Source organism: Rosa chinensis, chromosome 4 (assembly GCF_002994745.2).
Source record: "Rosa chinensis cultivar Old Blush chromosome 4, RchiOBHm-V2, whole genome shotgun sequence".
NCBI lineage: Eukaryota > Viridiplantae > Streptophyta > Magnoliopsida > Rosales > Rosaceae > Rosa > Rosa chinensis.
The window spans coordinates 34,337,078-34,364,959 of record NC_037091.1 but is presented as its reverse complement, the minus strand read 5'-3'; the positions used below and the strand labels follow the sequence as shown (position 1 = coordinate 34,364,959).

Genomic DNA, 27,882 nt, shown 5'->3' with positions numbered 1-27,882 from the left:
GGAAGAATCACCCATCACCCATTATGAATATTCAAATGCGTGGAACAAAATCTCCTTACAGAAGACGGAGAACCGCCAAACTGGTGAAGTCACTAACTGTTCTCGATTACTCATTTTTGGCGGCAGCAATTTGTCTTGCACCAACAGAAAAGAATTCAGTAATGACTTCAAGGGGCATGCCTTTGGTTTCTGGAACTTTCAAGTAGATAAACACCAAAGAGATGACACAAACAACAGCATAAATCCCAAAGATACCAGCTAGGCCTATTGAATCAAGCAGAACTGGCAGCGTGTAGGTGACGATAATGTCTGAAATCCAGTACGCCAGGGCACAGATGGCAATGCAGAGGCCACGCACCCTTGTCGGAAAGATCTCGGAGCAGAGGATATTTGGGATTGGCCCATAGGCCGTGACTAGGCCTGGCAACGTGCGGGTATAGTGCGGGTACGGTGTGGGTTCTTAACGGGCCGACCCGGTAAGAACCCGTTAGCTTAACGGGTTTTGCGGGCCAAACCCGGCGGGTTTGCGGGTTTTCCATTGGAACCCGTTAAAACCCGTAAACATTTTTTTTTTTTTTTTTTTTAAACTTTTTATCAAAGCAATTAAAACCAATTAAGACTTATGTATATAACCTCTCATTTGCCATTTTCTCTATATGAACTTTTTTGGTTTTCTATTTTGAAATTTTTTATTTTCTATCTTTTTAGATTTTTTTTCCTTTTCTTTTTGACAAAAAATAATTCACAAATCACAATTATACGACGATCCAACGGTCGGACCCTCACAGATCATCTAGAGGATCATCTTTACTTATTTATACGATGATTCAACGGTCGGATCCTCACGGATCGTCTTTAGGTTCATCCTCTCAAAATTATACGAAGATCCAACGGTCGAATCACCTAGAGGATAATCTTTACTGATTTATACGATGATCCAACGGTCAGATCCTCACGGATCGCCCTTAGTTTCATCCTCTCAAAATTATACTACGATCCAACGGTCAGATCCTCACGGATCGCCCTTAGGTTCATCCTCTCAAAATTATACGACGATCCAACGGTCAGATCCTCACGGATCACCTAGATGGTCATCTTTACCAATTTATACGATGATCCAACGGTCAGATCCTTACGGATCGCCCTTCGGTTCATCCTCTCAAAATTATACCAAGATCCAAGGGTTGGATAGTCCCGGATCGCCCTTAGAATCATCATCACAAAATTATATGACGATCCAACGGTCGGATTCTCACGGATCGCCTTTTGAATCATCTTTGCACAATTATACGAAGATCCAACGGTTGGATCGTCCCAGATCGCCTTTAGAATCATCCTGACAAAATTATACGACTATCCAACGGTCAAATCCTCACGGATCTCCTTTTGAATCGTCTTTTCACAATTATACGAAGATCCAACTGTCGGATCCTCATGAGGAATAAGAAAAATTATAAAAATGCCCTGGTTGAAAAAAAAAAAAAAAAAAAAAATGGGGAACCCGTTTGGGTAATGGGAAATTGGTTTTTGGGAATGATTTTGAGTTAACGGGTTCTAACGGGTTCCAATGGGTTTAACCCGCAAAACCCGTTAATTTGCGGGTTTTTTGCGTGCGGGCTTTTTTTAGCCCGGATTAATAAACGGGCGGGTTTGTGCGGGTTTTTTGCGTGCGGGTATAGTGCGGGTTTGCGGGTTACGGGTTTAAATGCCAGGCCTAGCCGTGACAAAGACACAAATAGATTATCACACAAGTGGTTGATATTGCGGCTTCAATGACTGAACTTAGGGTCACTAAGTTGGCAATGACTAGAAGAATGAGTGACACAATCAATACAGGAAGTGTAGTCAGTAGCAGGATCCTGCAATAAGAAGTGCATTAGCTAAGATTTAAACTTCAACTTTTCCTCTAAAGCACAAAATAAGCTAGGGTTCTGGATTTTTAGTAGATTGTCAAGAATCCTATCAACAGCACAGTTCACACACACACACACACATTACTTTTATATTTTTATAAAATAGAACGTTAAGTCAAGAAATAGACGCAGGCTGGCTTATTTTGACAACGACCAATATTTGGTGTGATGGCAAGGCAAATTCTTCCTTGTTGAGTTGAAAATCTATGACAGTTCAGCTCAAAAAGAAAAAACCATGTTAAGAGTAAATCACCTTCTACCAGTGATATCCATGAGCTTCATGGCTAGACCTATACAAGGAAGCATCAACAAAGTTGTGAATGCACTGATGAGGAAAGATGCAGATGTTGTACTGAGACCAAAGCTTTCAAGAAGAACTGAGACTCCAGCCTCTTCAAGAATTTGAGGAGTGTAATAGAGAACTCCATTTATCCCAGAAAACTGCAAAATTATATTAACATTTAGCCGTTAGCTTTACCCCAAAGAGCATTAAAGACAAACGCCACTACTTACAGAAAGAAGATGAACCTTGACCAAAAGGAAATATATGCAAAATATGACTAATAATAGTGAGAGCGAGAAAATTTGATGTGCCATTTTTTTAGCAACCTTTGGACTGGCCAAGCAAATATCATGACTAACATAGCATAACATCAGAGAAACTTGACTACTAATAATATTTCTCCATAAAGTTGAACTAGGTAATTAGCACATTTTAGCTATCCTTAAGGACAAAATTTAGATCAGATAAAAAGAAAATTTGGTATACCAAACCTGCTGAAGAATCTGGATTCCAATTCCAACAAACAATGCGTGCTTAACCCCTGGTTCAAGCAGAGCAGCCCATATTGGTCCTTTCGAAGCTGTTTCTGATGGATGAACCATTGCAGGTCCAACAGGATGCTGATCGATAAGTCACTTCGAATACAGAGCAGGCTGACTGACCAGAGCAGCTGCCTGGATGAACTCGCCTTCTGCAGGAACATCACCACCTGGAAGTGACACAAGGGACCCACGACGTGAGCCAGGGACTCCTTCCTGGTGCAAATATACCCTCTCGAATCCTCATTCCTTCTTTCCATCCTCGCCTTGTCTCTCAGACCACTTCCATGCCAACTGCCACCCACCACCAATGCCTGTGCTACCAACTGTCTCCCCAGTTCCTTGCATGAGACTGCTGTTGCGCCTCATGCCTAGAATACTACTATGGGAAGGAGGAGGTGGCACCATATCCTTTTCCATACTTGTCGTCTGGCGTGAAATCAAAGGACTATGCAGATTGTCATCTGAGTCTCCTCCAGATGCATAGTCCTCACCTTCCCTATGCAAGCTCTCTTCATCCCATTGTTCAGTTTTACCCCGTGGATGATCTGCTGTGCTGAACATGCTGCCAAAGTTAGAAAAGAGCATGCTTCCCCGCGTACTCCCTGCCTCTGGGAAGTTTTCATGGACACTACCAAAGAGAGTGACAAGAGGATCCATTAGAGGCACATTCTGGGTTGCCAAGCTTCCTTGGCGAGAGACAAGACTGACAAAAGAACCCTGCCCAGTTACAGGTCTGGCAACCCAGGAAAGGCCCTCTTCGGGTCCATATAACCTGATTTTGTCTTTGTCAGCTGTTTCCTGACCATCAAGATCATCAGCTGGGCCTATGATGTACTCTTCTAAAGATGTTTCACCTCCAACTCCAAGACCTTCGACAAGCAAAGCCATCTCACCTATAAACACCGTGCATTAGCGAGATCCACATGATAAAGTTTGTGCCCTTGAAGATGCACTACTCGGCAGTCGCACATATTCTCAGCCCTTAGATGCCTAGAAAAGCCTATTGCTAATTGGCTTTAAGCACTTGTGCAAATGCTAGTATGGATCTGATATCAGTGTACTTCTCATTAGTTGAGACTATGAACCCCCATTTTGCACGTTGGATTCATGTTCTCAACATCATTTATGAAACCCACTGATAATCCAGACCCAGAATAGAGAAGTATTAATGGTTCTTGATAAAAAGAATTATTAATGTGAAATAAACATATAAGAATCTAAGCATAATCTATATGTAGTCAGTAAAGTAAACCCTATATAAAAGTTAAGGTAGAGCAATACTGAAGAAATAAGTCATTCCATAAACTTTTGTTTGATAAACATGTGCATATCTTACCATACTTGTTTCCTTATTTAGATTATCCATCACAACCAAATCACTGTGTCAGGATGATTCTTCTAAAGCAATACATTACACGCATTAATAAAAGTTTGACTAAATGCTTAAACCTTTTCTTCAGATGAAAGCTATTTGTCTGAAGCAAGTCAACATTAATGCTTAATGGGAAAGGGAAGGAAGAACGAAAGGGAACTCCACCATCCTTTACTGGTAAAGAAGCTACGCAGCTTTTTGTCGAAGATATTGCATTTATATATGACGTGTAGTATGACAAGTCAGTGCGTGAGTCCATGCTAAATTATGGCGCTATGCATTATAAAACATAGATCACTATACATATACAAAATATGAGCAAATCAGAGAATAAGCAACAAACCAGAAACATCTTCAGTGCCACGCAAGCTCTGGAGAACCTTCTTTGCCTCGAGCATCCTGCCCTTAATCACAAGCCATCGAGGAGATTCAGGTAAGTAAAACACGGTTAATACAAAATATATAAGAGAGAGAATAGAAAGAATCCCAAGCATCAGTCTCCAGCTTGGCAAGGCTAACAGCGACATCCCAAAAACCATACAATATGACAAAAACATGCCTCCTGAACCAAGGAACTGTGGAAGAGTATTCAACGATCCCCTTATATCTGATGGGGCGGTCTCGGATATGTAGACTGGGACAAGAGTAACCGCTAAACCAATTCCAAATCCATCTAATAGCCTTGCAAGACATAGTACATACACATTGGGTGACCACAACATCACCAAGCCACTCACAAAATAAAGAACTGATGATGCTATTAGCATTGGCCTCCGACCAAGCCAATCTGATATGCCTCCTGAGCATGTTGTAATAACTGTTGCCCCAATGAGTGACATGGCCACAACAAGACCTTCTACCGAGCTACTTAAATCAAAATCGTCCGTGATGTAAACAATAGCCCCTGAAATATGAGCACTAAATGAGAACAAGCAAAAACATGAACTGAACACAACAAAATGGACAAACTCTGATTGAAATGCGTAAACCAGATAGAATTACTGGAAAGATTCAATGAAGCACAAAGCACAGAGCCTACGAAAAACAAGAATTGAAGAAAGCTAAAAAATTTCAAATAAGTACCAGCAATTGTAGCATTGTCCCATCCTTGCAGAAAGTTACCAATTGTAGCAGCAAAAGCCACAAGCACAGCTTCCTTCATGTTTTCACCAATGAATGAATGTAACCCCCAACCTCAATCAAACCTGAAGGAAGCATCAATACTCAAATCAGAAAACTAAAAATAAAAAAATTCCCACTATAGACCCAGATCAGAAACCTTTTCCTAACCCAAAATTCAAACCCACATGACTAAAACAACTCGAACACAAAGAGTTCAGATTGCTTACCTCTTCCAGGTGAGGCTAGGCACAGTTCAGAGCTTCCTAAATGTGAGTGAGCATTGAGCACCCACAACTGAAATGGAATAGAAAGCAGAGGCCTTTTGAAGACAATACAGCTAACAGCAACAGGTCAGGTAAAATATCTTAAAACGGCAAGTGTTGTGAGGACTAGCTTAGGCCGAATCTTGGTAATACAGACAAATTACAGCCTCAACTTTTAGAAATTTAGTAATATAATCTGGCAGATTAAGATCCAGAGCAACTCAGAAACTCGATCAACAAATCTCAATTGCAAAATACAAAGCATTATGGGCGTTAAATAACCAAACTTAATCTGTGCAACAGGACAACTGTAACATGATGAACTACAATAAAAAGACAGAAGGGATAAAATCCAAGCTATTTGTACCTTTGAGCTGCATCTCCATCCAATTTCCAGCAGCAGTCCGATAGAAGAAGAGGATGGTAGCAGGTTCAGATTTCAGAATCTATTTGAGATTCCTATTAATGAAGATGACTGATTCCACTTGTAATGTTACAACCATAAAAGTCAAGCCTGGAATAATATTTCCCAAAGAGATGTGAAAGAGACTCTATGAACATTCCAGGCCATAGTAATTTCTCACCCGATGAGCAAACAAAAGTTGGAAGCATGATCAAACAATAACCGACCAGTACCTAGACTCATGAAGTCCTCGGAAGAGCACTTATGCCTTTGAACTTTCCATTTATAAGAATATCACAAGTAATGTCATCAGGTACGAGGCCTTTGTCTAGCATTTCATCGTGCAACCTAAACGATTCTTGCAAATTCCCCTCCTTGAAGTGCCCAACAATCAAAGCAGTATAAATATGAACCCTAGCAGTCATTCTCCTTCTATTCATGTATTCCAAGGTTTTGCGTGCCTTCTCCAATTGTCGTTTGCAACAAAGGCCATTTATTAGAACTGTATATGTGTTGATATCAGGTGTGATTCCCTTCGAAAGCATCTTTGAGTAAAGATCTGATGCAGATTGTAAATCACCCTTTCTTAGCAGTCCATTGATTAATGCAGTGTACGTTTTCACATCACATGGAATGCCTTCAGTTATCATTTTCTTATGTAAGTCAATAGCTGCTTCCATGTCATTTACATTCCGGAAGCCACAAATCATGCTAGTATAAACACCTGTATTTGGAGATAAACCAACTTCCAGAAGTTCCGAGAAAAGTTCGCGAGCACTTTTCATGTCTCGCCTTTTGCAAAACCCATCAATGATAGCAGAGTATGCTGTAACATCCATTTTGATGCCCTTACTTTTCATTTCATGCCACATTTCTAAAGCAAGATCTATCTTATTGCTTTTGCAGTTTTGCATGACCCATTAATAAGGCTGGTGTAAGTGATAACAGTTGGAGTGACTCCACCTTCACACATTTCTCTATAAACATTCAGTGCAGAATTCATGGCACCCTCCCTGGTAAACCCATGTATAATACTATTACAAGTCATACATCCAGGAATAAAACCCTTGTCAAGAAATTTCTTCAAAAGATCACTTGCCACAGATGTCTGGCCAACTTTTCACAGGCCATCAATGACAATGTTAATTGTGTAGCCTGTGGGGATTTTCTTTGCATCCACCATATCATCAAAGACATTAAAAGCACGTTCGGCATTACCGTTCCTGAAATACCCATTCATCAAAATAGAGTAAGTAAAAACAGTAGGTTCCAAACCCCTTTGTGTCATCTCCAAAAATTCATTATTTGCACAATCCATATCCCCTATTGTGCAATAGCCATGTATCATGTTGTTGTAGGAAACTGCATTAGGTATCACACCATTACGCATCATCTTATCCCATAAACTACGCGCTTTGCTTACTTTACTCTCCCTACAACGCCATGCTAAGAAATTATTGTACAACAAGACATTTGCAATACCGTAGTCAACTGCCTCGTCAAACAACTTAGACGCATCTTCAAGTCACCGACATTTCAAAAATCCACGCACCAAATGATTCACAATGAACTCATCAGGCAAAATACCCATCCGTTTCATTTTGGTGTAAAGCTCATATGCCCTTTCCATGTTCCCATTCTTACAGCAGCATCCTATCACAGTTGCATGAGTGATTCTGTTAGGAATAAGTCCATCCTGCATGATCATGTTGAACAAATCCAAAGCAGCATCCAACTTCCCTTGCGCACAATAACCCTTCATCAAGCTGGTAGCAACAACCAAATCAATCGATTCCCCAGAACTCACCATTTCATCCTTGAGCCTTAGCGCCTCCACCATATTCCCCTGCTTCACACACGCCCCAATCACACTAGTGTACGTACGCGCGGAAGGAACCCACCCCATTTCTCTCATTTCAGCCAACAACACCAAAGCCAAACTCGATTCGGGAGTCTTACAAACAGCCCCAATGGCCACATCATACAATGCGGCATCAGCTGCTATCCCTCTCCCCCTTGCCTTCCGAAAGTACTCCTCCGGCTTCCCCTCCTTCAAACAAGCACGCATCATGACATTTAGAGTGGCGCAATCACCGCCAACTCCTCTCTCAACCATTTTACCATACAAGTCTCGTGCTTCCTCAAACATATTCCTCCTAACCAATGCCGTCAACACAATGTTCATATATTCAACACCAGCACCAGCATATATCTCAAGCTCCACCATTCTATTAAAGCAATCAACAGCATCCCCTATTCGGTTCGCTCTAACATAGCTATTCAACAAGTAACTGAAAACCCAAGAATCAAAATCAAATCCAAACCTCTCTGCGCAGTCCAGCAAACGATCGAGAAGGACTGCCGGAGGAGGAGGGCCGGAGTCGCCGGAAACGTAGCGGTTAAGCAATGTCTTGGCGCGCCCGCGAGTCTCTGGAAAGCCCATTAAGATGTGAAGCAAGATGGCGACGGTGTCGACGCCGTTGACAAAGCCTGGGTGAGCTTCGGCGCGTTTGAGGAGGTCAAGAGCGGAACTGGGATCGGTCTTGTGGGCCAGAAGAAGAGTGTTGAGGAGTTGGGTTTGGGTTTGGGTTTGGGTTGAATCGAAGGGTTGTGGAATTGGGTTCGCCGGAGAATGGATCTGCGGCGGCGGCGGCGGCGGTTTGCCGGAGAGTGGATGTAATTTTTACATTAGTTCTAATGGAATAAAAATTTTCAAGGATTCTCTTGATTTCTTACTTAAAGATTATTCTATTTTTAGTTCTTGTGTTATTGTGAGTGATTATTTTAGATTGAATTGTGAATTAATAAGTCAACAAGAGACTTTACTTGGTGAAAATAACAATAATACATCAAGCATAAACACCATTACTGGTGTAAAAAGAACCCTGCACAATGAAAAATCTGCATTTTTGTGGCACATGAGACTTGGCCACATACCAAAAGATAGATTGAAAGTACTTGTGAAAAATAAAACACTTCCAGAATTAGATCTTGGTGATCTTAAAAACTGTATTGAATGTTATAAAGGAAAAATGACAAACTTAAGAAAGAAAAATGCCAACAGAAGCAAGAAACTGTTGGAATTAATCCATAAAGATATATGTGGACCTTTTAGACACAAGACAATATGTGGAAATATTTACTTCATTACTTTTATAGACGATTTTTTCAGGTATAGCTACATCTACTTACTGTCAGAAAAATCACAATCACTTGAGGCTTTTAAAATTTTCAAAACTGAGGTTGAACATCAACTGAACTTGAAAATTAAGGTTGTGAGGTCAGATAGGGAGGGGGGGGGGGGGGGGGAGAGTTTTATGGCAAATATACTGAGCAAGGACAACAAAAGGGTCTTTTTGCAAAGTGTAGGCATAAAGGCTCAGTATACAACACCATATAATCCCCAACAAAATGGGGTAGCTGAAAGGAAAAATAGGACTCTATTAAACATGGTAAGAAGTACAATGTGTACTTCTGGATTGCCAAAAATGCTTTGGGGAGAAGCCTTAAGAACTACAAATTACCTTTGCAACAGATCCCCATGCAAAGCTGTAGATAAAACACCATTTGAATTATGGTGTGGTAGGCAACCAAGTTTACATCATTGTCATGTCTGGGAATGTAAAGCTGAAGCAAGGATTTATAATCCAAATTTAGGAAAGCTTGATCCCAAGTCTGTAACTTGTCATTTTATTGGCTACTGTAAAAAGTCTAAAGGCTATAAACTTTATTCATCTCATCATTCACCCAAAGTTTTTGAAACTAATCAAGTTAAATTTTTAGGTGAAAGTATCTGCAATACAAATTTTGAGGACTTGTCCTCAGATTTTGAAGAAATTGTAGAAAATGTGGATAATATAGCAGTATTGCCAAGCATTCAAAATAATTTATTAAACTTAGGATTGGCTCAAAATCAAAATCTAGTCGAAGATCAAAATGCAATAGATAATGTCTTAGAGGCTAGTGACCATGATTCTGAAATGGCTTAACCAAATTTAGAGCAGGAGCAAGTACAAGAAATTCCAAATGAACCTCAAACTGAACCACAACTTGAGCCTCAGCCTGAACCTCAACTTCAACCTGAGCCACAACAAAATCAAGTAGTGGTACCTAGAAGATCACAGAGAATAAGGAAACCAAGGTTTGGAGGGGAGGATGATATTTATGAAGTTTATTTAAATGAAATCGAGTCTGCATTAACTGATGACAATGATCCCACTAGTTTTAGACAAGCAACTGACACTAAAGATTCTGATGCTTGGACTCAAGCTATGATTGCAGAACTTGATTCTATGTACAAGAATGGAGTTTGGGAGCTAGTGAAGCCAAAAGAAAATAAAAAACCGATTGGCTGTAAATGGGTTTTTAAAACCAAGAGAGATGCTAGTGGAAACATAGAAAGACATAAAGCTAGACTAGTTGCTAAAGGTTTCACACAAAAGGAAGGGATAGATTTTACATAAACTTTCTCACCTGTTTCAACTAAAGATTCATGCAGAATCATAATGGCTCTAGTAGCTCACTATGACATGGAATTACAACAGATGGGTGTAAAAACAGACTTCTTAAATGGAGAGTTGGAGGAAGAGATCTTCATGGCACAGCCTGAAGGTTTCATTGAACCAGGAAAAGAAAATATGGTCTGTAAGCTTAAGAAATCTATTTATGGACTCAAACAAGCTAGTAGGCAGTGGTATAAGAAATTCGACTAAGTGGTTTCATCTTTTGGATTTTCTGAAAATCTTGTCGATGAATGTGTTTATCTTAAAGTTGTTGGAAATAATTTTATTTTTCTTATCTTGTATGTAGATGACATTCTCCTTGCTAGCAGTAATGTGAAATTGCTTATAGATACTAAAGCCTTCTTGTCAAGTAATTTTGACATGAAGGACCTGGGAGAAGCATGATATGTGCTAGGAATTGAGATTAAGAGAGATAGAAAGCAGGGACTGTTGGGATTGTCTCAACAAAATTATATTTCAAAAATTCTGAAAAGATTTGGAATGGAAACCTGTGCTAATGGTGAAGTTCCAATGTCTAAGGGAGATAAACTAACTAAAAATCAATGTCCTAAAACTGATATTGAGAAAACTGAAATGGAGTCAAGACCATATGCTAGGCTAGTAGGGAGTTTGATGTATGCACAAGTCTGTACAAGACCAGACTTGTCTTTTGCAGTTGGAATGCTATCCTGGTTTCAGTCAAATCCTGGACATGAGCATTGGACAGCTGGTAAGAAGGTTCTAAGGTACCTGCAAAGGACCAAAGACCATATGCTTGTGTATAAACGTGTGAAAAAGCTTGAGTTAGTTGGCTTTACTGATTCTGATTTTGCTGGGAATTATCCCACATCTATGAAGTCGACTTGTGGCTATGTTTATATGCTAGCAGGTGGTGCAGTAGCTTGGAAAACAATGAAACAATCATTGATAGCTACTTCCACCATGCAGGCAGAAGTGATAGCTATATATGAAGGAGTGTGTGAGGGATTGTGGATTAGAAATTTTATTTTGGAGACTAAAGTATTGAGTGATCTTGTAACTAGAAGTTTGAAGGTGTTTTGTGATAATGAGGCTGCTGTGTTCTTCAGTAAGAATAGCAAAATGTCAAATAACTCTAAGCACATAGATTTAAAATTTTATAGTATCAGAAAGAGAGTTAAAGATGGTGAAGTTGAGATTTCTGGAATCAAGACAGGTGACCAACTTGCAGATCCATTTACTAAGGCATTATCAGTAGCAGCTTTTAAGGAGCATTCCAGGAACATGGGAATTCTGTTGAGTTTTGAAGATGCTTAAGTTCAGCGGGAGCAAAATGTTGAGAAAATTGTTTTCAGTTTAGTTTTATTTGGTTTAGTTCTTGATTTCTGTTTTGAGTTATGTAACAGAAACATTGTACTTCATGTTTTGTTTTAATAAAATGAGGTATTTTCAGTTAATATTTTGACATTTTTATTTATTCATTTTGGTAAATTTTATGGTTGCTGTATTTTTATCAGTTCAGTTCAAGTGGATTGTTATATATATGCATATATTCAGTAAGAAGCAAACATTGATCCACTGTGTGTAAAGAAAATTGTGTTTGCATTGTGATTTTGATATTCAAAATACTTAGGTTGGACTGTTGTCAAATAGCAACTACAGATTGATATATAATGATATTTGATTGCATCACATTAAGTTTGACTTCATGTGAAGTGCAGTAGTTATTGTTTGTGGTCTAGAACGAGCATGATCATGTGAACATGACAGTTTCTTGATTCTGCAATGATTCTGCATTTTGACAGAATTGAATGGATTTAAGGTACACTTATATCTCAGTGCACACTTAAGCTATTTCTGGCAATTGTTTTTGATTCAGTTTGTATAGACGATGTTGGTCCAAGTGGGAGAATGTTAGAACAAAATGGACCTATCATCATCTATTATTCAGTTTACAAAATGGATTAGAACTATGGTTATAAATAGGAGATGTATGTTAAGTACAAAACCTAGAAACCTATTGAGTTAATTATATAAACTCATACGTTAGGAATCCATTAGTCGGATTACAAATGTAATCCGATTTAGTGTTGCATTAGGTTTTCTAGTTGTTGGTGACTTGGTTTCTAAGAAACATCTTTATGAGAGGATTCTTAGGATCATAACCAGTATATATAGGAAGTGTTGGTCCTTGCTCACTCTGTTACATAGCATCAAGTCCTGCCCCATAGAAAGGAGCTTAAATCCAGAGCTGAGGAGAAGATCAATACGTGTTCATTATCAAGATTGGTTAGCGCTTCTGCAATGGCTCCCAACACTGAAGAAGGTTAGCTCATAAACTTGTATTTTGGTTCATGTAGAATTGGTTAATATTCGGTGTGTTTATGTTCTTGTGAATTGATCATGGTATTGTTTTGCTCATTCAGTCTAACAGATTATGTTTGGAAGATGACCATAAGGATTGTGTGCCTTCTCTAGTGGTACCAAATAGAAATGATTCCCAAGCTCATAAAAGGTCTATGGGGATAGACCTCCTGGCCCCAAAAACTCCAGCAGCTTTAGAGTTTAGAGAACCCAATGTCCAGCATGAAATTCCTAAATGGACAATCAACAACTTCTTTCACTGTTTGACTGCACATAAACGAAGTTGATCAATTAAGGAAGCAAATTCTTCACGTAAAGCAAAGTAAAATCATATGATATAGAATCCTAAACCATATTCTTGGCCGCAGAAAGTTTAAAACTTTGGCATAAAAGAAGATCCGGGGCTAGAATCTAAAAGGGCTTTAAACCGATCCAGCCATTGCATACGGAATCTCCACATAAAAGTTATGTAAAATTGCTTATGGAAATGTATTTCGTGAATAAAAAATGCACAAGAAAAATATTTTTTCTACAGTTTCGAAACCAACCTGAGAAGAGTCGTGAATAAACAATCCAATTCTAATGACAAAAGAAGCTTCAATTTTTTTCTATACCAGAAGCTCAGTGACACAAAGTTACAAACAAAGTAACACAAAACACCCACACATTATTCAATCTCCAGGCATAACATGCTTCTGAAATCAGATAAGCACAACAAACATGAAGCATTTCTAGTCTATTAATCAAAAGTTCAAAACCCAACTCAAATTTTCAATCCAACATGGATACCGAATCTTTATTACAATGCAAACTGCTAAAGTGGCATTCAATCCAACATTATTACATGCCAATGCACACAAACTATACCAAGTACAACATCAGAAACAGAGTCACAGTGTATATTTCAATTTTTTAAAAATGATGAGGCAAATGATAAACCGAGATCTTGCATCTTCCTACGTGGACAGAAATGATTCTTCATCAAACTGCGTCAAATCTTCTTAAATTTATACTTCTCAAACTTGAATCACTTGATCGATTCTACACAAGGTGTAACAAGAGAAAAAACAAATATTTGGTAAATCTTTCTTTCATTGCATACATAATACATTATGGCTGGGAACACCAAATTGGACACATTTAGTTTTTATTGCTGTGTACCATTTCTTGTTTAGTATATGATAAAAGTCGTGCTTATGTTCAATGTAAGTACCTTTCAGGAGAAAGAAATACTAGGCCAAGTTTTCATATACCCTCTTGGATGATCGTAGGAAAAAATGTTTGATCTCAGGGATGTGTTGTACCTTAGAGCGATTTACACCTCCTTTCCGAATAGGCCTTATAACTTCCATGGGAACATTTTCCAGACCCAAAGTTTGTAAATTAGAAAGGTATTCAAGGCCCAATGGCACTGTCTTCAACTGCATGCAGCTGTCAACCCATAAGTACCGAAGATTTGGCATCACCCCTTCATCTATAGTTATATTTTTCAATGAGGCAAAATTGAACAACTCCAACCTCTCCAGCTTTACAAATCCTCTGCGGAAACACAACTCGTCCCCAACATATGCATTACGAAGATAAAGCTTTGTTAGATTAGGCAGTGCTTCAATTTGAAGTAGTAAATCCTCTTCAAGTCTAGACCAATGCAAAAGCAGAGTTGTGAGGCTATGCAATGAAGAAAACCAAGGTATTACGTTTTGCAGTTTGCCAATCAAATAAAGCTTTTGAAGGTGCGGAAGAGGGGGACATTGTGCTTTCACCGGAAGAATTTCCTCTTCATTACTTGCCATTAAAATCAAACTTTGAAGCAGATTCAACTTTTCAATTGAGACCCAAAGGTCAATCTCATCTCTTTCTTTCACATTCGATATGCCGATGCTCCTAAGTTGAGTCATGTTGCCGATAAGTCTACCAGTGTCCCCTTCTGATTCAATAATTGATAAACATTGCAATTTCTGCAACTTACAAATATTTGATGGCGCTCTTGTCCCACTCGCAAGTTTGAAGGCCAGACGGTTTTCAGTGAAGTCCAGATGGTTTCCAGTGAAGCGATACACAATTAGATGGCGCAGGTTCAGCAACTTTGCAATTGCTGGTGGAAGTGACTCTATCTTAGTACGCCACAGGTTCAAAAATTGAAGGTTGCGGAGACGCCCTATAGACTTTGGAAGTTCCTCGATTAAAGTGCCCTTCAGATTTAAGTATCTCAAGTTGAACAAGTAAACAACTGCACCTGGCAGTTTACCAATTTGGACATCCTCCAAGTCTAGAGTCCTCAACAATTTGAATTGACAAACCAGTGTGTTTGAGAAAGTCAATGAGGACATGTCAGTTGCAAAGCCAAGAAGAGAACGAATCTTTGACATACCCGGCCATGATTTAAATTCTCCTTCCAATTTGTGAATTGACAAGCGACGGGTTGAGATGTCTTCCATTACTTCTCTCCCGTCGTATACAAGACCAAACTTTTCCTTCTCGGCAGTCAACAAAGCAAGATCTCGCATCAGATCATGCATCTTAACTTCTTTTGGCCTTCCTGTTCCATTTCTCTCAACAACTTGTAACATGCTACGGAAGCAGAGTTCCCAGAGATAGCCATCTGCAACTTCTTCGGGCGTGATCCCTTTCACATTTTCAACAAATCCTTCGGCTATCCACAATCTAATAAGCCTTTTTCTCTTAATTGAAAAATCTTCTGGGAAAAGAGAACAATAGAGGAAGCAATGTTTCAATTGAGATGGCAAATCATTGAAACTCAGCAACAAGATGTGTTTCACATGGTCTAGCAATGGATTGTTATCTAGATGCCAATTCAAGCTGTTGCAGACTTGCTGCCATTGATCCAGCAACTTCTTGGAAGACATAAGACCCCCTAAAGCCACAATAGCCAGAGGAAGGCCTTCACACTTCTCCACAAGTTGGCAAGCTAATGACGCAAAATCAGGTGGACAAGTTTTGTGCTCATTAGATGAGAATGATTTTTTGCAGAAGAGCTCCCAAGCCTCATTCTTTAGCAGGGGTTGAATATGGTGAACATGGCTTCTAACTCCAAAAGAATTGGATGCTACATCTTCTTTTCGAGTTGTAACTATAATTCGACTTCCGAGTTGCCTCTCTTGAAGTGATACCTTTATTTCTCTCCAAATTTTTATATCCCACACGTCATCTAGAACAACCAGGTATTTTTTGGACTCCAAGTAGTTAACTAGTAACTCTAGCAATTCCTTGCGGCTCATGGCATTCAAATTTGCAGGGAAATCTTCCTTCCTAGATTTGTGGAATTCCATGATCAAGCTTCGAAACAAGTCTACCACAGCATACGTTTGGGAAACGGTAATCCATGCATAACAATCAAAATGTCTCTTCACCCTTTCATTGTTGAAGGTCTTGGCAACTAGAGTTGTCTTTCCAGAACCTCCCATACCAACCACAGATATAACAGTTTGGTGTTGCTCTTCATCCATGAGCCATCCCATTAGTATTTGCTTCTTGCCTTCAATCCCAACCAGTTCGTTTTCCATAATGAAAAACGAAGACTCAGCTTGGTTCTGCACCAATTTGTGAATATCTTCAGATGTAGTTGCTCCTGCTACAAGGCCAACACCGTACCTTTGATTCCTCCCTGGAATGTCTTTGATCTTTTTAGTGATTTTCTGTAACCTCTTTGCAGTTTTACGTCTAAACCAAAGACATTTTGGAAAGCAAATGGTTTTGTGTAGCCTCCTTGAAAATCGACTCCCACTTTGCTTCTCATACATGTGATACATGAATTCATCAATGATATCTTCAACATCATAGGCTAAGTCTCTGATGCTTTCAACCCGCAATTTCTCTCCTTCAGTTTTTGCTGTGCTGGCCTCTGCATCCACTAAGAAAGCTTTCATGCTTCGAAGCTCCTCCTTAATGCTATCAACTTCATCACGAACACTGGCTATGGTTGTTCCTTCGTTCTCAAGAATTGCCACAATTTTTCCAATTAAGAGGTCTGTGACAGATGAGGCCATCTTGGCCTTCAGTCAGTATACTCGATCTCTCTGTAAAGAAGAGAGAAGGTTTAAGTATTTCCAAAACTAAACAGAGTATTGACAACAAGTAATTCCCAAAAGACTAAACTGATATTGAAATAATGCAATTTTTAAAGAAATGATACATGTAGAACCACGTACCAAGTGTTGATGGATCTTTTTGATAAGATCTGAAAGCTCACAGAAGAACTGCAATGGTCACGAATGCTAGAAATCACGGTGGAAGCAGAAAGGCAAAGAAAATGGCTATGGAGTTTGCAGAAACCCTAGAAATCTAGGCACAGAGATGAATGAGGAAAGAGAGAGAAAGAAAAGGGCAAAACCAAGAGGGACTAGGGGGCAAAGCTTCGTCGGCGACTCCAGTCACGCACCCAAACCCTCAGCGGCCGCTCTACCCGCCCACCGAAACCCTGGCGCAGAAGATCTGTAAATCGATTCGCCGCCCCGGCGCCGCCTCCAAGGCCCGGATATACGAAGCCCTCACCGTCCAATGGGGTCAGTCTCCGTTTTTCTCCTTTCTTGTTAGGTTTGGATTGTGTACAAGTTGTTGAATTTAGAGAAAATTGGATGCCCCAAGTGTGTTTGATTTTCAATTTGCAATGGAATTGTGCAGGGAGCAGGACTATCATCAAGATACAGTGAGTTGTTCGAGGGGGTTCACCGTAAAATCATCAAGATTCTCAAACTGTTAAAAAGAAGAAGGTGAAAGTTTGAAAAAGTGTATTGCTTTTTGTATTGTGCATGGTTACAATATTCATATTTTCCTGTCATTTGGTTGAGACTTCTGTACGGCACCTGCACCACGTGGCGGTGCGGCAGCCCCTATGCAAGAATTTCTCTGGTGTATGATATGTAATCGTGATTGCTGGTGAATTTAAAGCAGGGGTCTTTGACTCTTTGTATAAGTTAGATTAAGCTTGAGGTGGCGGTTTGCTAAACCACTTGATGGTTATTGTTGGCGCTCAACTCGCATTTATTGTGCTTGGTTGCGGGAACTGAGCTCAGTGTAGATATGTTTGTATCATGCAAAAGCAAAAATCTTGTTGTCTAGTGCAGTATAATCTTTAATACTTGAACAGGTAAATAGAATTATGTCATGATAGTTAATCTGCACTCATGAGTTGCTTATAGAATTATGAGATATCCTTTTCGGAGGAGTCTGGAATGAACCAAAACAATTGTAGACCAACAAATGCCGTCTGCTTTTCCGTTAGACTGACCGGGTCAACTCGCATAGGACAAGTTAGATGAAACTGTGATTCGAATTGTTACCAGAGGGGCTTTTAAGGGAGAATGGGAAAGGCATGTGCATCTAGAGGAGGTAAGGTTGGAAGACTAGAGAAGTCTTCTGGGTCATCCTTCATCTCTACAAAATATCATTGAAGAAACCATAAATGTGCAAACAGAGCCTAGTTTCAGGAGTGCGTCTTCTGTGAACTGTCACCGGAGTCAAATCCCGCCTGTGAGCAACACGGCACACCCCCTCACCAGATTTAATTCCTGATTGTTGTCCAACAACAAATTTTGCTGGGCAATTGTAATTCCGATTATCTTTTCCATCCTGACATTATTGCTTACTAGTCGTGTGTGTCATGAACCGGTCATGGTGGCTTTATATATTCTAGAATTGCTCTTGCAAAATTATATCCCATTCAATCAGTTTCTTATCAACTATTGTCCTCTTATTTCCAACCATAGCATTCTACTTTTCCAAATGGGTTTAGCGACTCTAGCTCAAATTTTACTAGTATTTACTATATAATTATGCCCATTCTATTCCAGAAGTTCTTATCATGGTTGATTGAAGCTCTAGATCACCTTAAATTCATGAATATGAAGTCAACAATTTCAATTCACACACAATCAAACAGCAATTGTATTTGTACCCCCATCAATTCTTCCTCATGTCAGGCTATAATTGATTCTTGCTCTTAAAAGAAATTATCTTTTGAAGATGGAGCTTTATATGTTGAAAACTGACAGAAGACATATAAAGCTGCATGTAAATTATATTGCTGGAATGAGTGGGAATCATTTGTTAACACAAGCTATGTTTTTTTCATTCATTTCTATCAGTTCCAGAACATTTTGTTTCTCCTCAAGTTCTGCTTTAGTTAATACTTGGAATTGCACAAGTTAGTTCAAGTTTTCACTTCTCATTACCTGGAATTATAGGCAATTTAATCTGACCCATTTGTTCATTATACGCAGGCTGCTAGAGTCTTTGAAAATCTATTGGCAGAGTCCATCTTGGAAGGTGAGGGCAACTTGCATTTCAAAAGCTTGCAACTACAACACTTGAAAAACTAATGCCGAGGATAGAAGGGAAGGGAAAGTTTGACCAGGCAAGGTGGAGGCTAGTGTATGCACCACAGATATGTTGATCCTACTGTGGATCCTCTCAAATCCCTGGCCAGTAATATTTTGTTTGGTACAGAAGTTGAAGTCCAACTTGGGAAACGTCTTACAGGTATTTTTCAAGCAAACTCCTTAATCTGCTTTCTATATTATTGCAACTCACATTTGATTCGACTTAATTCTTATTCTAGTTTTGCTATTTGTTATTATTTAGAATATGGTGTCGCTTTAGCAAGGGAGTTGAGATGATTAATTAATTAACCTTTCAGAGGTTTACTTGTATAGTATCTTTCATTGTCTTTTGTGAACTGAGTTTAGTAGCAGTTTACCTTGTAATCCTATAGTGTGGGTAGAGAGAATGTTGAATAGATGAATACTAACCACATTTTTTCTGTCCTTAAATGGTGTTGAACATAGACACTTGGGAGATATTGTTACTTTTTACCTTCGAATGTTGTTTATGATCGATCCTATAGGAGATATTTGTCTCCTCCCGGCCTCAATTGTTTGACAAATGAAGGACTCAGAAATGCAATGAACATTAATCTACCAGCTTACCAGCCGCCTGCACGTTCAAAATGCCTCATTTTTGAATATTCTACTCCAACTTGGGATTAATCTGCTAGCCATTGTACTTTTAGTTATGAACCAGATTAAGTGTTCACTTGTAGCTTTTAAATTTCCTCAACTGTCAATTGTACATATGACACTATTTGCTCAAAATTGAATGAGGCCCCTTTGTAAGTTCACAATGTTACTTTGTAGTTTGTACATAGTTCAATAAATCATCAATGGAAGGAGATTACTAGTTCTAACTTCCAATTGCAGTACATCAATGACTTCTACTAAAAGGAAACTCAAATTCTTGCATTTCATCTCTCAAGTCAATGTTTGATTTCTCAGAAGCCCCAATAATGGGAGCCAAAATTTGAATGGTAATAGAATAAAGGTATACAAATTTCTCAAGTTTTGCACTAGTGGGACAAGAAATCAAATAGACAGTCACCAAAATCTCCACTCATCCTTGCATAGAGGAACATAGTTTTCTGTGGGAGGGAGAAGGTGAAATGAATCTACAGTTTCTGCATCACAAAAAATTTCATCATTCATAAGTAACAGTAAATTCAATAGCTGCTTCTGTGCTTCATAAGTGAATTGGGCATTGGTCTATGTTAACATGTTTCCTAAAAAAATGCTGGAGTCATCAGGCCATAGTACAACAATTAATAATATTCTGCAAACAGAAAGGCTAATGGAGGGCATCAAGTAAGGCTAACTATGCATCAAGAACTGAACTCTCAGCCATATACTGAGTTTAGGTAACCCGCTGCAAGAAATTTTAACAGGGCACTTAAATGGCTTAGTACCGAATTTCTCTTCAACTCTTGAGATCTCCATAATTGGAACTTACCCATACTATCGAAGCCAAAATTAGCCTTAAGAAGAAAAAAAAAAGCTGAAGAAGCAAACACCAATTTCTCAAACCAAGTGTTTAAGAACCTTAAACTTTAATATCATACATCTCACAAAAGATTCAATCTTTCCTACCATCAACTCAAGCACATACACGCTGCCAGCTTTCTAATTCAAATTTCTATACAACACTGTTTATCACATAGATGAGCAGAGCCCATAACCCCTTTCAGTTCATCATTTCAAATACCATAATAAAAATAATCGAACTTGATTAAGCAATCGAAACATCCATGCCAATAGCTCAAAATTTGTGCAAACAAGACCAAGCCCATATATCAGGCATCCAAAAAAAAAAAATCAGTAAGAAATCGAAATGATAACAATTTCAGATGGATAAAGTAGTAAAAAACTAAGTGGTGAACAAAGCCCAGGTCTTTTGGACTGAAAGCATGGAAAATAGGAGACTGATAAAGCAAAGCAAAGAGTAACCTGCTTGTGGGATGACTATTGAGCCAAGCCGTGGCACCCCTGATTGTGTTACGGATTCTATTGCCCAAGAACAACCAAACTGTTGTTAGGACGACGGGGACGATAGGGAGTCCTCTAATCGAACTTGTATTCTAATTGTTCTTACCGAGCTGAGAGCACTGAATTAGAATGTTCGAGAGGTTCACCAATCACCACCACATCATTGCATGGGAAGGTCGCTCGATTCGCAAATTGGTCCGATTCGTAATTCACTTCTGACCCCGTCTGAAGCCCAGGGGAGGAGCTGCCAAACGCCCAAACCAGACAAGTTTTCATGGTTTTGATGCCAACCCAGCTGTAAACCTCATCCCAGATGCCAAAATACCATTAACCCCTGCTGCTTTCACCATGACGGAACTAGAATTACATTTAACGTCCCATTACCAGTCAACAAAAAGTAATCAAGTTGTGAGGATGATAACTAGCCACGTCAGTGGGGCCCCTTTGGTCTACAAATGCATTGGTTCATTGCAGCCTACTCCGTTCGCAAAAATAGTTTTGAATCTTTTGATAAACGGCTCCTACGCCCGACATAAGTAGCTAGAGAGAGAGAGAAAAAACACAGGCTAGAATGAACCAAAACATTTTTGCACCAAAGTGGGCCCAATGACGCGGCCTCTTCTCCTCCACACAAAGTGCAGATATTTTGTTGACCGTTAACCTTGTGTTAACTGTAAATCTCGTGCCGTCATGGTAAAATGATGAGGAGTTTCTGGTATTTTGGCATCTGGGATGAGGTTCAAGAGAAGACAAGGCCAGTCTTGGAACAGCTTCTTCATCAAGAACACGGAGAAGCGAGGACCTGGATGATCCCAGAGCTCCGCCACAACAACTAGGCCATACGGCATTCACGGCCCTACTTTGATATTATAATCTGGGTTCTACATTGAAGTTTGGACGTATTCAAAAAAAACTTGAATGTCACTCATTCATTTGAGAAGGGTATCTCTGCACTAGTGATCTGTTATTTCAGGTCAATTGTTTTCCAGTTTTTGGGTCAGAAATCATGAGCATCAACCACTTGGTGGAAAAGAGAATGATAATAGAATGGTATAATAGCGAATCATAAGAAATAAACAAGAATCTAGAACCAAAAAAAAGAAAAAGAACAGACTCAGCAGCACGAGCTTTGTCGCTGGCCTATTAGGACTGCCATCGCTAATCACGGCACCTTCACAACTATCTGCCTCGTTGAATAACAATTTGATTGTATGAGATTGTGATTGACGACAGCAAAGCCCGGCCGATCTACTTCACTGGCAACAACGCGGGTTGGAAATTCGCCCTGTTTTGATACATCTGTCCCTTTCTTTTTATTCTTATGGTGGCTCTGCTTTGTTTCCAGCTTTATGGTTTTTGAAGACTTCAACGAACCAGAGACTTACCAAGTTTTCCAACCTTATCTCCTCAACGCACATGCCTTTCTCCTTCTCCCTTAAAAACTCATGTGGTAACTTAATCAATCACGTACACTTTCATCTTCCCTGTCGTATGCGAGTTGACGGGGACAATTTCACCGCTGACCGCACGGCGTCTCTTGGTCTACAAAAATTTTGGTTCATTCCAGACAACTCCCCAAACACAGAACTTTTGATATTTTCTTTGAAACTGTTTTTACAATTGAGCTAAGCCGACCATTATGAGCTGATTAGTTCCTTTTATACCATTACATGAATAACAAACTCTCTCCAAGAGATCAATTAGCACCGACTAATTGCTAGCTGTAGTGCTGTACTAACTAATTACTAACAGTACCATGAGATATCTGACACGTATCCTCCTCCAATCTATTTCTCTCACTTGATCTTTGTCTGGATGAGTACCACGTGTGCATTCTGTTGATGATGAGGCTTGTTGACTGAGATCAAATCCTAAGCCTTGAACTGGTTGACTTGATATTTGTCTAATCCTTGATTGTGCTGACCTTGATGAGTTACATTCTTCACTTTATCAAAGAACTCAAGAACAAGACTCCGGTCACTCGGTCAGGTCTACTTGACCCAGACTTCCAACGCGTAATTTGCTACCAGTACAGCATCAAGTAAATCACACACGTGGTAGTCACGTAATGACTATAGTTGGGTACTTGGGTTACGGCCGTCCGGTACAACCTCTCCAGGGATTGACGGCTAGATCATGCATGATCATCGGCTCGTCCATTTCCGGTAAACGATCGAAGGGATATGAAGATGTGTTCATGCGATGATAGACGGCTGAGAGTTAAACGAAAATGGGTTAAGTTAATGTGGGAGTGATGCGAGGGCGCAAAGCCCCGTCGTCTGCATGAAATTCTGGAGAGCGAATCGATTACTGGAGACGAAGTAATCAATGCTGTACCTCATTTCTCATGTTTGTTAATTATATTAGGCTTCAAATTCCTTGTTCTTCAACAAACTCGTCAATCTACCCAGAACGTGTGTGTCATCTGTTTGAAGTGTTGTTTCCCTAGTTTTGTTGTACGTGTTATCTGGTTTCGAGTTGTAACCTTTCTCAACTGTACGTGTAGTTCTTGTTAGTTATAGACTTCGTTGGCTACTCGATCATGTGAAGGATTAGTAAACTGGACTATTCGTTTACTAGCTTTTCTTCTTTTTCCATCAGCTTATACCAACATTTACTTTTCTTCTGTTGATAGCGGGTTTCCAGACAAAGGGAAGAAGCAGGCGGTGAGGGCGGCAGAGATCATTGCATCAGTTCATGGGGTCGCTCGAAGGTATGCAAGTTAATATTCGAATAGTTTTGAGATTTCTTTTCGACATGAAACTATGACCACTCGAGTAATTCTTTTAGATTGGTTTTGGGACTTTGGAGTTTTGACACAATGACTACTAAATGCTTACCCAATGATGTACATGCCTGTGACTTTTGATGCGGGCCTGATTATCATCAATGTTCCGTATTTTGTTGAGCATATATAAGTTGTGTTGTTCCCTATGATGATCCCTAAACTGAATATATGATTTTCAATGTTTATGGTCTGCCCCATTATATAATCGGATGAGTACTGTGAATCTTTTGCAACGTGACTGTACCACAAGAAAAGAGCTTTTTCTATCAGTCATTATTCTATCACTAGGAACCTGTCCTCAACTTCCAAGCCATTTTCATTATAACATAAGTTCATTTCTGGATGGTATTTAAAGTTGATTAGTGCTGGTGTCCACTCTAAAGTGAAGTTCGCGTACGTAGAAGGCTTGGAGACCCTCAATTATCTGGATAACCTGCAGAACAGGAAATGTTGCACTGAGCAAGGTGTTGCTATAACATTTGAATCGGAGGTAATTTTACCAGGCTATTCATTTTCTAGTTTTTGCATAAGTTAATATAGTTCTAATTATTTATTTATTTTCAATTTATGTAACACTGATCAGGTGGACAAGATATATCGTAGCACTCCTACAAAGACTGCAATTATGGATCATGAGAAGAAGAGAACATTTGTAATACGCAAAGATGGTCTTCCAGATGCCGGTAAGGATGAATAAATCTAATACATTTCATAATGATGTTATTGTTGCTTGAGGTGTTGCGTTTGCAGTTAAAATGCCTGGCTTTACACCATTTAACATGAGCCATGAATAACGGAAGCTCATTGTTGCATATACCATTGTAACATTATTACAAAGGAGAAGATATATCTTGGCACTTTCTCTGCCATAAGATGCCTAGGATCTGTGTAGATAACACTTGGTATTTCTTTCTTTGGGTTATTAAATATATCCTTGCTTTGGATTGATTGATTTAATAGGTAGTGATAGTAAGGATAGTGGAAATTTCATATCAATCAACTGCCACATAGCCTTGTCCCAACCATTTGTGGTTGACGATGTGAAGGCTGTTCCTACATTCTGTCCAGTTATTTATAAGGAACATTCTTTTACACTATGCCAAAAAGGCCTTCAAACGACAGAACTGTTCTGTGTTCTGTAGTCTGAACGAACAAAAATATGTCGTCTAGTACGGTGTCGTCTCTTGGGGGCATCAGACGACAGAAGTGTTATGTCGTCTGATTTTTCAGATGACATAAAAAAATAAAAGTCTTGTGTTGTCTGATGAATTTTGCATTTTGGGAACATTGTGATCTGTATCTTTAAAAGCATTCAAACAACAGTTTTGTATTGTCTGATAAACAAACCAACCACAGTCTTTTTTAAATACTATTGTGTGAAGCGTATTTGCAAGACTTATTTGTGTGGTCTGAATGCCCTTAAATAAGAAATATGAAGACTCGTATGTAGTGTCTTCTCTCATACAACAGCAATTAGAGGTTGTGCTAATTTACTTTAAACGACAATTATCTGTGGTCGTCAAGTATTTCAGACTACAATTAAATGTCGGTCTAGGGTACATTCATACGCCACTTAAGTGTTGTGTGAAAGGTCTTTTATTAGGTCTTTTATATTGTCTGTGATTAATTCCAACCACACTTATTTGTTGTTATTATACGCTTTAGCCAACACTTTCGTCTAACTTATATTGTTGTTTTGCCATTTAGACTACAATTTTCTGTCGTCCCAATGCCAAAAAGACAATAGACTTCTAATTGTTTTTTGTGTTGATTTTATTCAGCTGCAACCACACATTTTGGTGTGCTTTGTTGTAGCTTGCAATTTGAGATAACACATATTAGTAGTCCCCTGTTACAATTGGTATGCATGCATCTGAAAATTAAAATTGCCCATTCATAAAACCATAAAATACACATCCAAAATCATTCATTGAAATTTTCACTAATCCACCATTGTCTCATGTACACAAACCTAATCATGAGCATCAGTTCAAAATGGCCCATATCTACTAATTTGAATCTGCAGACAAGTCCAAATACTTAATGAAGGAAGAATTTCTACTAGACACAAGTTAAATATACGAACTAGCTAGCTGTACTACTGCATTACACCTGGTGGCTTCCCCTGGGGATCACGTAATCTCCATAATTGTCCCTTGACAGCTTCCTACACAAAAGCATGCATGATTATCACCAAAATAGGGGAGAAACAAACATAACATGTTAATAGATCTGGGAAACCATATGATGATACGGCTAATAGATCATTGGATTGACAGTGTGAGCCTGAGTCAGAACTGAAATAATGAGAGATTTGATTCAGGATCTAAGCCAGTACCACGCGGATTTGGATGCAGCCTCAATTGAGAAACAAAAGCACAAAACAATGACAGGCATGTGTGATAATGACTAGTAACTCATATACATAATCAAATGTTCAATATACTGAAAGTGAGCTAAGATGCACATAATCACCTGCTGTTTGAACTGTCAAGGGTGAAGTTGTTGGCAACTAAATTACTGCAAATAGATCCAAAGAAATTCTCAAAGTTAATGTCATCGTATAAAGTATATAAATGCAAGGACATCCTACCAAAACAAAATCGTTATGATTGCTGGAAAAACTGACACTGATAAACTAACAAATTGATATATAAAAAAGTAAAGCAGTTATTAAGCTAGGAAAAAAAAAGAATCATGTTGCAAACAGAAAAATAAATATGTGCTGCAATATCAGGACATACAGCTGTAAACTCGTTCCGTTGACCCAAGAAGGAATGCTCCCAACTAGATTATTGTATGATAAATCTCTGCATACATGTCATGACAAATACATCAATTACATAGTTCATAGTTTCATACAATTAAATATAATAATACCATGACCATTATCAAAATTCAGGCATTGGTCAAACCTATCGATACTCTGATATATGATTTTGCATCATATTAATTTGAAGCTGATATTGTACAGTTCAGATAAAGTCGAAGTAAGTACATTATATTTATCAACAAAGAGATGACTCAGATGAGTTCATCAAATATAGAACATACTTATCAGAAAAATCAGAAAACTCCAAGTGTAATGAATTATGATGATGTTTAAGGAAAACATGCTGAAGTACTTACACATTGAGAAGAGATGAGCTTTTCGATTCAGAGAGAGCGCCATAGAACTTATTGTTTCCAAGAAACCTAATCATGAAGACAGAAATACATGCCTCAATTAGTACTTGAAGAGTACATTTAGGAGGAAAATAAAACAAGTAAGAGCTGAACAGAGTGGAATTTTACTGAGTTGCAAGAAGAGAAGAAGACCATCACTTTCTTTGATAGATTCCTCGTCAGGAAAGAATATAGGAGAATAAAATCTCTTGGCACTTGGCACAAGACAATAGCCCTGTTGCAGTCCTATATTCATGGCCTGTAGTGCACATAATCTTGTCAGGTTATAAAGATTACGGCTAAAATACAAGAATAAATAGGTCTATATGAGTATGAAGTGGACTTAATATTTAGTGTGGAATCCAAAAGACCAGTTGGATTCCTACCTTAGTTCTCCCATCATCCACATCTATATACATAGGCGTTGTCTGGAAGGAAAAGTCAGCAAGATCTTCAACCTACAGGTTTAATGGGAAAAGTATTAATATATAGGGTTATTATCACAAATGGTACCTGAACTTATCCTCTATTTTATCGATGGTACCTGAACTTCAATTTTGATCACAACCAGTACCTGAACTTTTCGATTTCATTTTAAATGATACCTAAGACCACCTTCGGTCACTATTCCGGCCAAATCTAAGAAAACAAAAAACAAGTTCAAGGCAAGTCTATTACCAAAAAATCATCACTATATATGATTGCAACCCTTGAAATCATCAAAAAGCATCACTATGATGGCCTCCCATGCCCTTTTTAGTCGGAATAGTGACCGGAGGTGGCTCTAGGTACCATTTAAAATGAAATCGAAAAGTTCGGGTACTGGTTGTGATCAAAATTAAAGTTCAGGTACTAT

The 27,882-nt window shown here is 38.9% G+C and overlaps 2 protein-coding genes, 1 long non-coding RNA gene and 1 pseudogene across 6 annotated transcripts; all 4 read right to left on the bottom strand.

The window, feature by feature from the left end:
* Positions 1-36: 36 nt before the first annotated feature.
* Positions 37-8,595, bottom strand: LOC112198578 (annotated as a pseudogene).
* Positions 6,785-8,341, bottom strand: LOC112199165 (pentatricopeptide repeat-containing protein At2g39230, mitochondrial). Its single transcript, XM_024340221.1, has 3 exons — positions 7,432-8,341; positions 7,023-7,260; positions 6,785-6,911 (listed from the first exon to the last, which is right to left on the bottom strand). The coding sequence occupies exons 1-3, from the start codon at positions 8,339-8,341 to the stop codon at positions 6,785-6,787; spliced, it is 1,275 nt and encodes a 424-aa protein (XP_024195989.1).
* A 4,376-nt stretch (positions 8,596-12,971) lies between the features above and the next one.
* LOC112196198 (disease resistance protein RPM1) lies at positions 12,972-17,511 on the bottom strand. 4 transcript variants are annotated; one of them, XM_040519333.1, is made up of 3 exons: positions 16,913-17,510; positions 14,048-16,780; positions 12,972-13,010 (listed from the first exon to the last, which is right to left on the bottom strand). In XM_040519333.1, exons 2-3 carry the CDS (start codon positions 16,748-16,750, stop codon positions 12,987-12,989), a joined length of 2,727 nt encoding a protein of 908 aa, XP_040375267.1. In that variant the 5' UTR covers positions 16,751-16,780; positions 16,913-17,510; the 3' UTR covers positions 12,972-12,986. The 4 variants fall into 4 exon arrangements, with proteins under 4 accessions (XP_040375267.1, XP_024192275.1, XP_024192274.1 ...); XM_024336507.2 differs by lacking the exon at positions 12,972-13,010 and adding an exon at positions 13,494-13,784 and having other exon boundaries at positions 16,913-17,511; XM_024336506.2 differs by lacking the exon at positions 12,972-13,010 and adding an exon at positions 13,494-13,784 and having other exon boundaries at positions 13,957-16,780; positions 16,913-17,508.
* Positions 17,512-25,817: 8,306 nt separating this feature from the next.
* Positions 25,818-27,056, bottom strand: LOC121053028. Its single transcript, XR_005810538.1, has 4 exons — positions 26,991-27,056; positions 26,606-26,671; positions 26,337-26,381; positions 25,818-26,028 (listed from the first exon to the last, which is right to left on the bottom strand). It is a non-coding gene; the product is annotated as an uncharacterized LOC121053028 (long non-coding RNA).
* Between the last annotated feature and the right edge of the window lie 826 nt (positions 27,057-27,882).